The 12,461-nt window shown below is 42.0% G+C and overlaps 1 protein-coding gene and 1 non-coding gene across 2 annotated transcripts in view; one reads left to right on the top strand and one right to left on the bottom strand.

Moving 5' to 3' along the window:
* cdh5 (cadherin 5) overlaps positions 1-11,249 on the top strand; it is a 37,558-nt gene extending 26,309 nt beyond the window's left edge. Inside the window, exons 14-15 of the mRNA XM_069658842.1 lie at positions 4,420-4,552; positions 6,097-11,249. Coding sequence (XP_069514943.1) covers positions 4,420-4,552; positions 6,097-6,487 — 524 coding nt within the window. The 3' untranslated portion in view covers positions 6,488-11,249. The remainder of the gene's footprint in view (positions 1-4,419; positions 4,553-6,096) is intronic.
* Positions 3,186-3,257, bottom strand: trnaa-cgc (transfer RNA alanine (anticodon CGC)). Its single transcript has one exon. It is a non-coding gene; the product is annotated as a tRNA-Ala (tRNA).
* Positions 11,250-12,461: the final 1,212 nt, after the last annotated feature.

Below are 12,461 nucleotides of genomic sequence, written 5' to 3'. Positions count from 1 at the left end.
CGGGAAAAGCAGGAGTCATTTGTCGGCCGCAGCTGAAGGAGCCCTGGAATCGGGACAGCCTTTGAAGCGCCGCTGTGACGCAATCGGCCTTCAAATACGTCCTTCTGAGGCTGCAGCCCCTGAATTGGGACACAGCTTATATTGAGCCTAATACACACTGGAGCACCTGCGTCTGCATGTTCTTTTTGTCAAGCTCGTCTGACCTAGCAGCGGCTACTAAAGAGGGGAGGAGGAGGGAGGGTCAAGTGAAAGTGTCAATCAGAGAGGACAGAGAAACACTGCATTAGCTTTGTTTGAAAAGAGTGCTAAAAACATGATTTCGTGTTCATTGTGTAAACAGCCATGTTCACTTCATCTCAGTTCTGGTGCTGGGGTTTGAGAGAACACACTTTGAAGTTTTTTTGGAGTTGAAAGTTGGAAGTTTGTTGGAGGTAAACAAATCTGAATCAAACACAAACAAGAGGGAAGAAATAGAAAACATCCTTGGTTGCTCTGCGTTTGTTTTGGGGTCTGTCAGAAGATAATGTATGGGCATTAGTGAAATGTTCGTAGTTTGACTGTGGGATACAGAGCAGAAAAAGGTTGAGAAATAGATTTTTATTTCAAGTCTTGGTTGTTTCACATTCTGTTAACAAACAGGTGCAAAACAGAGTTTTCACTCCCTGAGAGGCAGTCATAAAGACGGCATCAATGATAGATAGACAATGTCAGCGCTGAGTGATTGGGGCATGTGCACAGACTCGCTTGCCCTTGCTGTGCGATAAATAAGGTTTGTGTTTTGTGGGGAACAGTTCCCCTCCCTTTGTTGTTGGTTTTATGAATAATGCAGCGGCGGATGTGGAAATAATGCCTGCGGTTGTGAGCTCAATATTCTCTTTGATACCTTCGCCCCCTGCTTCTTTTTTCTGGGGAAAAAGAGACACTTGTCATGTCGGATGAGAGGCACGCCGGAGATAGTTGGCCAAACAAGAGGGATGAGAAGTGCTGAGGAAGAAAGAGCGAAGAGACGAAGAACTTAAAGATTAAGAGGGACGGAGGCGGAGTGACAGATGGGAAAAAAAACTTATATCTAGTCTTAGATATGGGAGGTGGAGAGGGGTGAAAGAGACGCAGACAGACGAGAGACAGAGAGCTGAGGTAGAGGGAGACAGACTGAGTGACGGAGCGAGACAGAAAGAGGTTAAAGAGAGACCCTGAAGAGGAGAATTGTGGGAAAAAGCAGCAGAAGAATAGGAGTGGTAATGAGGAGAGTTTATCAGCTCTTTAGGTGCCGTCTGCTTATCAAACACCACCAAACACTCAACCTATTAACTATTAATACACTCCTTCACTATCGCGTCTTTACCCCTCCATTTCTTTCCTTCATCTCTCTCTTCCTCCTTCTCTCCCCTCTGGGTCTCTCTGTCTCTCTCTCTCTTCCCCTGTCTCTCTCTCTTTATCAAACACCCCCCAACGCAGGCCAGATTAACTATTTAATGCACTTGTCATTATCTGCCAGGGCCCAAAGCAATTTACCGCGCTCCCCATTCACCAACGCATTTTCTCACAAGAAGTCGGGTTTGACACGTGAAAAAGAAATTTTTCTCAGTCGTTTCTGTACAAAGAAAGTGCTTCTTCTCCTTTTTTTTTTCTCCTTTCTCGTCCCTCTAAGTCTGATATCTCCAGAGCTTATTAAACTGCAGAGCATGTGTTGTAAAAGATTAATCTGTTGGTTTCCCAGGCAAACTTAAATTAGTCCCGCTCGCCCTCGTCTAAAAGGCATGGCTAATGCTGCGCGTCCGCTGAGAGAGAAAGAGGTTCATATCAGGACCGAGGCTCGGGGCGTAATCTAATGTCAAATGTATCCCCTCCTCTGCTCATCTGTCTCCGCTCTCGATTTCCTCAGCCCCAAACTTCTCTCATTTCCTCCTCTTTCTCCTTCCCTCAATCGTCTGTTCCCCTCGTTTGTTTCTCTTTTTCTTTTTATCTCCTCTGCCTTGTCCTCATTTTTTTAAATCTTTCTGAATACTTACATGCAGGACATAAACAAGAAAGAGAAACAAAATACTTTGCTTCTTTTACCCACGTTTCATATCAGTTTTGACAGCAAATTCGGACAAAATAAAATTGCAAAAAGCAAAATTATTAACAGGTTGACTGGTTATATGAATAACCTTTTGCCTCTGTTAGTCTTGCCTCTCTTGTACTGCTCTTGCCTTTTCTTTCTGTCCTTTTCGATTGCAAAACCATGTTACAGCCAAGATTGAGGTGTTAAAGGGCCAGTTTGCCGATTTTCAACCTCAGTCCTATCATGCTATTATGAGGAGCTAATGCCATTATGGTAGAAAAAAATGCAATTACGCTATGTGCCTTTGGAGGACGCTATCCGCTTCTCCAATGGGCCCTGGAAAACCTCCACCAGACTACGTATAACGCGTCATCTGGCGGAGGCCAGGGAGCTCGCTAAACTACACTTCCTCAATCTCAGACACCCGCCTCCGATGTCATGTCTCGTTCAAAATCGTCAGGTTTGAAATGTAGACTGCAGACCTGAAGAGATATTAGACAATCCACCGGTATATTCTCGTCCTATTTCGGATTCTGTACCGCTCTGAGCCATTGCCTGCAGCGATCAATGTCCTTGATTGGAAAACGGTAGCATTTCACTCTAGCATCTCTCGCTGGGTCGTTCCTTTCAGAGGGAGTGGCACAATGCACGCTGGGTGTTGTAGGAATGTAGAATGGGCAAAACCGCAAACTGTTTGTACAACTTTCTCCACAGCTATGGCGCCAATTTCAAATATTATTGCTTCTATCGATTACAGAGAACACCAGCTTTGACGTACAGTGGCTTTTTCCAGGGGCAAATTGCTCCTTTAAGAGTGCTGTACACACTACATGTCAGCACTGGCCCATTCACACACACACTGATGAAGATGCCATGTTAAGCTCATCATCACTTAATACATTCAGTTCAACGTTGCATTCAATGGGTTCTTGCCCAAGGATACTTCAACATACAATCTGGAGGAGCCAGAGATCGAGCGGCCAAGCTTGTGGTTTATGGACAACTGGCATTACCTCTGAGACACACCCTCCACTATTACAACATGTTAACTGTTGATTAATCACACAGTGTTTTATGTCTGATAGGATTATGTCCTTTGGCCAGCTGTTAATCAGCAGTTTCAGTACAAAGCAAGAGGTGGAGATGCTGGGGATTGAACCCAGGACCTCATACATGCGAAGCACGCGCTCTACCACTGAGCTACATCCCCTGATGTTCTAATGCATCAGGCAGGATAACATAGTGCCTTTCATGTTATACAGAGAAAATCACTTTGACTTTAAGCACAAACTCAGTTGATCATTGTCAGTGGAAGATTACATTTTAGGTTAGCAATGAGCATCGACTCAGTCAGCAGGAAACAGGAAGTAAACCGTGGTCTCTGCTGACCCATCCAACCAACAACACCGTCTTCCTCTGTGACTTCCATCTTTGCTCCTAACGGACAATGGTTAATATTCCCACAGCTGATCGAGGTCTTTGTATCTGAACATTGTAAGAACATGTCAGTGTGGGCATTTTTCAATGACTTAATTCTTTAAGACTGTCCTCGTCTTCGCTCTCTTACTTCCTCTCCTCTTCTCCCCCTCTTTCTCAATTGTTTCTTCTCCGTCATTCTTCAGGCCCAATTTTCCTTCCCTTTCCTTTCTCGTTGTTTTCTCGTGCTCATTTCCACCTACCATCCTGTATTTACTGAATCTCTCTTCCTGTTCCTTACGCTCCGCTCTCTTCTCTCTCTTTGTTGGATTTGTTCGTCTCTGGCTGAGTAGATTCATTTGAGGTTTGAATGCTCCAGGCGAACGTCTCAGACACCTTAAACCATCCACTCCTCATTTACTCCTCTCGTTCCTGCTCTGTTTTCTAGTCGCTTTCCCTCATTAGTGTTCCACTTCCCTCGCTTGTTTCCTGCCCCCATTCTTATTCTGTTGTGGTTTTTGTGGCCTAATTTTCTCTCATGTTTTTAAAGTCGTAGAAGTGTTGGTCCAGCAGGGATAAAGGCAGGACGATGTGTCTGTCTGAGGGGTTTTCACACTTACGCATACATGTATATGTGGCCTGAATATGTATCTAACTGTTCCTGAGATAATGATTTCCTAGAGTGTCTTTTTGGCAGCTTTAATCTTACAAGCTCAGACTTAAAAGTGGTACAAATTAAGATCTGGTGAATTTAATCTTCAACAGAGATTTTTGATTTCCTGCAGCGGCTGTCAAACAATCAAAGCCTTTAACTGCTTTTGTGTGAAACGAGCAGATGCTTTCAGCTGTGTCCTAAATTCTAATAAACATTTTGATGATTGTGCCGTCAAAGACGATCAAAACTCTCGCAGAATAAATATGTTCTGACATACGTCTTCCTCTGCTGTGCTCTTCAGTCATAGTGATCCTGTTCGTGATGAGGAAACGCTACCAGAAGGACTCTCTGGCCAGTATGAAGAACAGCGGGGAGATCCACGAGCAGCTTGTCACATACGATGAGGAGGGGGGAGGAGAGATGGACACTAATGGGTACGAAGATGAAAAGACTTTTATTGAGACAATCTGAATTTAAGTGAAATGTCCTGACATGCTGCAGCTTCAAGAATCAATTTTTAGTATTCAAAAAGATTAATAAATTCTATATACAGCGTTTTTACTAATCTTTTAAGCTTTGCCAGTGAGGCCTCCTCTTGTCCTCGCTCTCTCTTGTGCGATAACAAACAAATTCACTTATAATAACTAACTTACGCAGAGGGAAGTCAAAGACTTTACTTTGAACACAGAATTAAAACACTTACTTCCAATTTAATTTGTGTTTCTGCTTCAAATACTTGCAACTCTTCCATCATTAATCGCTGCAATATGTATTTTCTTTGCTGTTTCTGTCAATTTGCTGACCCAGTTTGCCCAAAAGACATCATTAAAGTTTAATCTAATCTGAATCTAATCTTATCCATATTTAAGTAGTATTAAAACCAAAAATAATCCTGTACACCAGAGATACTAACTGCGCCACACTGTATGCTGTCAAAGCACATGATGGTGCGCAGTGAACATGTGCGAGCTGACGGATGACAAGGAGCAGAAAGAAAACGGAAGGTTTTAGTGATGTTTATGTTCTTATAATAGTAAATAGAGCTTTCTAAATAATATTGATATTCTTAAAAGATTAAATCGTACTTCCAATTGGTGAGTTCTTGTCAAATATTCAGGATATCCAGGACTGGGGCTGCAGGATAAATCGTTTAACTGTTGCAATTGCAACGTGCGCAGGACGTTCGATAGTGAAGCAAATTAAGTGAAACACATCAAGCTGCTCCTTTATTGTTGCTCGCTGCAAGATAAAAACACGTTTCTTGTTGTCATGACTAATCTACAGAAAAAGTCTGTCTGATATCACATTAGTGCAGCTCTTCACCAGAGCACAGAGTGAACGCGGCACTGCTGCCGTCACAGATCCTGGCGTGGGATAACAAGGCGGACGCTCCGTTTCGTGAGGCAGCTTTTGAGTGTGTGTGCTCTGGCTATCAGCGGCACCTCGTCCCGATGCTGGTTAACGCTGTGGCCACATAAAAGGACCGTTCACGGAGCGGATGTGCCGCAGGGAGTTTAAATTGATCGGCTACACCTGCAGGGCACACACAGCGTCAGAGAGTAGAAGACGGCGAGCCCTCCTTTCCAAAAGATACCGTCACGGGCTGTCACTGTGATTTAACATTTAAACACAGTTAGAAATGGTAGATGGTATAACAGTACTGCATCTGCAGCCCATCAGTCTACTCTCTCTACTTTTTCATGTCCCTGAACCAAGTGTAGTAAAAGTAGTCGAGGGGTTCTGTTTTGTTAGAAGAAAATATATCTGAAATAATAAAATGTATGATTGTTAATTGTTTTTATGAAAGCACACTGCGTTCATCTTGTGTAATTTCCTGTATTTATTAAAATCATGGATGATTTGACTGTAACAACCTCCTGGAAACAAACATTAATAAAGATAAAGTTCATGATCTAGTTTTAAGACAACAAATGTGCCAGCTCTCAGTAAGCTAACATACAGTATCCCTTTCTTTCAGCTATGATGTCTCAATCCTCTCCTCCGCTTGCAATGACGGCTCGTTACTCCGCCGCCCGGACCACCACCCTCACCCCTCTCTCTACGCCATGGTCCAGAAAGCGCCGCCTCTCCACCACCCCCAACCCACCGCATGTAAGGGCGACATGGCCGCCATGATCGAGGTGAAGAAAGACGAGGCGGATCACGACCGAGACGGCTTCCCGTACGACACCCTCCACATCTACGGCTACGAGGGACCCGAGTCTTTAGCCGGAAGTCTCAGCTCTCTGGAAAGTTCCTCCACCGGCTCGAACGTGGATTATGACTTTCTGAACGACTGGGGGCCGAGGTTCAAGACCCTGGCGGAGCTGTACGGCGTGGATGGACCTGAGTACTACCATCAATACTGATGGAGGCCGTCTGCTGACAAGCACATATGATGCCAAAATATACACACATACATCGAAAACAGCCATAGAAATACACTCACAGAGCCAAAAGCATGCAGTAAATATACAAATTCACATCCACATTCAGTAGAACCAGGCTTTCATGTTGTCCTTTTTGTTTCTGGGAAAGGAGCTTTGGTGGAGCAGACATCGGTATTCTCCAAAGACTGCTCGAGCTTCTGAAAACAGAATCAGGGCGCTCTATTTTTTGCGCAACAACTAACTTTTGTGATCATGAGCGATTCAGTGAGTCGTCACCACGAGGCAGTCCGTAAACAGGAGCTTCATCAGCTCCTGGAGGGAAGCTCCATCGAGTTAAACCAAGCTTGGAGATCTATTTTTTGGCTGTTCCCTCCTCCAATGACATCTTGGAAAGATTTTAACACCAAGACATGATGATAAAAGAAAGTGAGAACTAACTACATCACAAATGTGTAGAGGATTGATTGTTGGTGACAGCGTGAGATCCTCCAGTGTGGATGAATTTTATTCCTTAGGTGGTGTTATGTGATGTTTGACTTCATAACCCTTTCATTCTACCTGAGAAGATCCAATCAGATGACATTCTGCTGCGGGCCGTCACCAATAAGAGTTTATTTTGGATGATTATGGGCTTATCAGGTCACTGCTGGCCAGCGTTGTTTCTGAGTAATTCAAATTATTTGTCTTTTAAACTTTGTGTCTTAGCTCTTTCTTTTGGCACCATTTTGCATCCCCTTTTTACTACCAGTGTTTGTATTGAAGCTTAAAGCTCCTGTGAGGAACTTTGGGTTTGTGTTGATTTTGGCGCCCCCTGTGGACAAAGCCGTACCTCTTCTCTCTTTGCTGATTTTGTCCTATACATGCTTGAGTGGTGGTTTTTGACAAAAAATCTCATCCTGCCTTCTTTAACAGTCACATGTATCACTCACTTTAAATTTGTGGCCTGGAAAATGTAAACAAAGGCAGCGTGTGGTTAATCACTTCGTCTGACACCTGCCCCCCAGCCAATAGTTTCAGGCATTAAAAATAACTTTATAGAAATAATCAATCTTGTCGCTGATGGTCTGGTTTGCTTTTGTAGGTCATAGAGAGTAATCAGAATTAATTTCAGTCTGTTTCATAACCAGTGAAACAGTCCTCACAGGAGCTTTAAAGTTTGTATCCCATAGTTCTTTCTATGTTCATATACATATGCACTACACAGTTATCTATTTCATTATATATGAAAACATCAGATTGGGAAACAACAAAAACAATATTTATAAACTATGCATACTTTGTTATTATGACTAATATTTCCTGTCATCACCTCATCATCTACATATATCCTTATTCAAGAGTTCTGACTAACTTTGAAGATGCATTGAATGGTTAAATTTTAGCATAAATGGTCATTTTCATTTCCATCCTACTCGGGATGCCAAATGGTGCATGACAAAGCATTCATTGCTGATTGGCTGATCTTTGTCATCCTGTTTTTTTTTTTAACTTACTCTTTTTTATTGGTGGCCTGTAATCTCTTCAAACTTTGATTTCTTTTGATTTCTATGACAAATGGGGCACAAACAACTCAAGAACAAGGAACGTGCGAAAATCAATTTTTGCTCTGACGTTTAGGATTTGGTTTGGGCCGCAACAAGAGTTTCAACTCAAACACGTTTGAATTGTTTGATGAGAGTGAGATGCCAGTTGTGTTTACTTGATCTAAAATACTAACGATGAAAGTTGAACTCTGGGAAACTCATCAGTCTGTGATATGTTCTCTCGATATATGCATGCAGCAATCCCTGACATTGTCTGCGAAGGAAAGCTCAGATAAGTTGCATCAAAGGTTCCTGATATTTGACGGTCGTAAGGTAGAAACCTCGAAGTGAACGAGGAGTCTTTTTCGATGTGAGTCATTTCATCCATTTTGCTGGTTATCTTTCGCTCTAAGGGGAGAGAAGACAACAGACAGACAGACGGACAAAAAGGAAATGGCACCGCTGCTGCTCAGACAGAATTACAGTGTGTTCCCAGGGCTTATTTGACAGGACCCATCATCACAGTTATTGTTGAGATGAAAGCTCTATTCTCAGAGGCCCACTAGAACAAAAGTCATTCAGACAGCTCCGGAAACGCTGAGTGGCAAATGCAGCCAGTCGGGCCGTTGTGATGGCTCTGAGGTGGCTCGAATAGCTTTAACCTTTCATCCTTTTTGGCTGCTGTCTGGGTGTAACTCCCTGATCCAATATTTCAGCAATCTGTAGAAGATTTTAAGCATTTCTACAGACAGGAAAAGCACTGGACTGATAATCCTGAAAATAGGCTTGAAACCCTTGATTGACTTGGAACTATTTCCCATCTTTAAATAACCTTTGACCCCTGGATATCTGTAGAAAAGCTTTAGACCATGTGGCCAAGAACTATGTATCAATGCCGCCATAGCATTTAAATAAAAAAATACAGCCTTTCTAGGTTATATTGTTCGAATGAAGGTTTTCATGGCCTTAAGGGGTCAAAAAGGTAAAAGGTCACTCATTGTTGTTAGTGACAACTTATCAATCATTTATAAAGTGGTGCCCTTTTCTTATAAACAAGCCTCTTTGACGATGCGATCTTGAAATAGCCCTGTCCCACTCTGCTGAAGACACAGCCACGTGTCTTTTGGACAGTCCCATTGTTTTTTAAATGTAATTCATTCTAGTTTAGAGAATATAGTTTATTTATTCTCCTGTTTATTCTGTTTTGTTTGGACTTGAACTTGTTTCTTTAAAACCCTGGCCTCTGTGGAATGCCATTCGATAAACGCTGGATACAATAGCTGGAAGCCCTCTGAACGCCTTCCTGTTGGGTTCACATACATACTTAGAGCAACCAGTTCCTCCACCTCACTCTCAGTCCGTCTCTCCTGCTCCCCTCAATTGCCTCCACATATCTCTCTCTCTCTCCGTCCTCTAATCAGCTAAGCCAAACACTACAGTCAACTTCCTGTCCATCTGGGAGGTTGCTCCCGCCCCTTCCTGTCTGTGTTATCTTGAAGGGAGCTAACACATTGTGCTCACTTCCTGTTAGCCCGGCCTGGGAAACAACCTTTAAGAGGAAAAGGGAGCGGGGCAAGGAGAAACATGGGATGAGGTTGTGGGGTTAACAAGAATGAACCAAGAGAAAAGAACAATGTAGAGCAGTGATGAGCTTTCCAGCTGAGCAGAAACACTTCAGAGCAAAGACGTTTCTTCAAGGCACCTTCATGAAATAAACATTTCATAGTCGAATCTTTAGATCTCAAAGGAAAATCCTCAATTTGCTGGCTTAAGTAGACACCAAAGTGTGTATGGGTCCGTTTATGAGGTTAACATTCAAATCAAAAGTAGACCCTTGTTTAAAATATGTTGTTTCAGCCCACATTACTGCTGATGACATTTCCAGAATCCAATCCATTATCAATGTGAGTTTACAATTTTTGTCGCTTACGTGTAACATTTATCAATCCAACAATGGCTTCCTGTCATGGCTGCCATCTTTGTTTGGGTCAAAGAGTGGAGACTCACCCTGTGATTCAAGGTAAAACTTCACCTTACACTGGAGGAAAACAGTATTCAAGTTGTTGTTTTTTTATTTGTTGGCGTATTACCACCATTATTTTTAAGATTGGGGTGCACCATTATGTGCTCTCCTAACAGCAATAAGTGTTGTGTTTACTTACAGGGAGAAAATCTGGGACGTTTGGGGAGGTAGACGGGTACATTTTCCAACAATTTTAGCCAGCACTGTTTTCCGCTTGTTTAGTTCAGTTCCAAAACTGTATGTAAAAGTATTTACCATCCATATCCATTTGTAAAAGAGTAATCATTAGAATACATCAATCATTCAACACGAAGACTAATGTTGCGAGTGATTTGAACATATATAACACATTGGTATCGGTTTTCATTTTCATTCAGTAATTTGCCTCTCCACAGTGACTCATCAGATATCGCAAAACATTACTTAACTCCTGGACTCGTACATGAAACTATTTGACATCTTAAAAAGTGCCATATTTAGTCTTTATTTGAAGGCCGTGAGTGGTTGTGTGAGAGCATCGTCTCCTTTATCAAATCATTTTGGATCCAGACGGTGAATAAATATCTCTCAGGTTGGGATCCAGGCACAAAAATAATCAACTTTATGTCGAGAAACAAATGCCCCATTTATATCAATGTACTCATCTCACAGAGCAGACCTTAAAGTAATTAATCTGTAATTTCATTGGTGTTTCCCATGTGTTACTAAAGGAGACATGTACATAGAAAAAATGTGCCTAATAGTGTTTTTTTCTCTGGCCTCACCTTGTTTATATTTCTGCCTCAATAACTGTATTTAGAAGATGTTCAACTTGACACAATCTCTTTTTATTGCTGTAAAAAGTAACAATAGGTTCATTTCCTCCAAAGGACAGAGAGTAGTCTTTGATGCATGAGTGACAGCCCGAGTGAACATGTGATTTTTTCCGTTTTTGTTAATGTGTGTGTCCGTGTGTGTGCTTGTGATTGTGCCCATGTACATACACACAAATGGGTGTCAAAAAAATAGCAACCACATAGAAATACATCTTTTTTCTTGTGTAAATACAGTGAGGGACTTGAAGGGAGCAACATGTGCCTTTATTCTTTAAAAAAAGAAATACTGTAACTCATTTTTTGATGGCAAACACTATGTTTTCTATATTGTTTTTATGGTGTAAAGCAACTACTTTTTATTACCTGACAATTTTTGTAAGTGTAGAATAAAAAATAAACACTCAAATAACTTTGCTTGTCTTGTGAGTTGTGTTTTGAAGCTCTACACCACATTGGCACTTAGCAAAGAAAACCATACATCATTTTTTTATGAATCAAACAACAAAAATTATAACTGAAGCACGAGCTTGAAAAACCATCTGCTGTACTAAAGGTGGATGTAGCCATGGGGAAGTCACCTGCTGGAGTATGTATCACTGTTTCCAAGCCTCAAGTATGACATTTGGCTTCCCTCATCCATAGGAGTAGACGATAGAAGTGACCGTATTTGGAAGAGAAGGTGAATATCCAAGTGGCACCAACCTGTAATTCAATGAAGCCACGCCCCCAATTATGCATAACTTTAAAGGAGCAATTTGCCCCTGGAAAAAGCCACTGTCAGTCAGAGCTGGTGTTCTCTGTAATCGATAGAAGCAATAATATTTGAAATTGGCGCCATAGCTGTGGAGAAAGTTGCACAAACAGCTCGTGCCCAGCAGGAGACGCTGGAGTGAAATACTACCGTTACACTGCAGGCAACAGCTCAGAACGGTACAGAATCCGAAGTATGAAGAGAATATACCGGTGGATCATCAAAAACATCTTCAGGTCTGCAGTCTACATTTCAAACCTGACTATTTTGAACAAGACATGACATCGGAGGCAGCTTCTAACATTGAGGAAATGTAGTTTAAGCAAGCTCCCTAGCCTCCACCAGATGACGCGTTTTACGTAGGTTTTCCAGGGCCCATTGGAGAAGCAGATAGCGTCCTCCAAAGGCTCAGAGCCAAATTGCTTTTTTTCCTACCATAATGGCATTAGCTCCCCATAATAGCATGATAGGACTGAGGTTGAAAAATTGGCAAACTGGCCCTTTAAGCATTCATATAATTGCAAAGAATGATTTATAAAAAAAACAAACATCCATAACTGGCTCACTGTGGGAGCCCACCCCAAGTGGTCACTCAAGGAACTGCAGTTCCACTTCCACTTTGGCTGATTATCAGCCTGATCCAACAGAAATACATAAAATGGCCACGGCGTCTTAACACCGCATTACATGGGAAGTGGCATGTCATATGTTGAAATCAAACACCACAAAAACAATGCCAATGCAAAGTTCATGGACAAGAAAGCCTTTACAACATGCTTCGGTTAACTTTGTGAAACATTTTAAATTGTTAGTTTCTGCAAAACCCCTTTTTTAACAGTGA

Source organism: Semicossyphus pulcher, unplaced genomic scaffold, assembly GCF_022749685.1.
Source record: "Semicossyphus pulcher isolate SPU_LCO1_2020_fin unplaced genomic scaffold, fSemPul1.0.p SCAF_12, whole genome shotgun sequence".
Taxonomy (NCBI): domain Eukaryota; kingdom Metazoa; phylum Chordata; class Actinopteri; order Labriformes; family Labridae; genus Semicossyphus; species Semicossyphus pulcher.
This window is presented reverse-complemented; position numbering and strand designations above follow the sequence as displayed.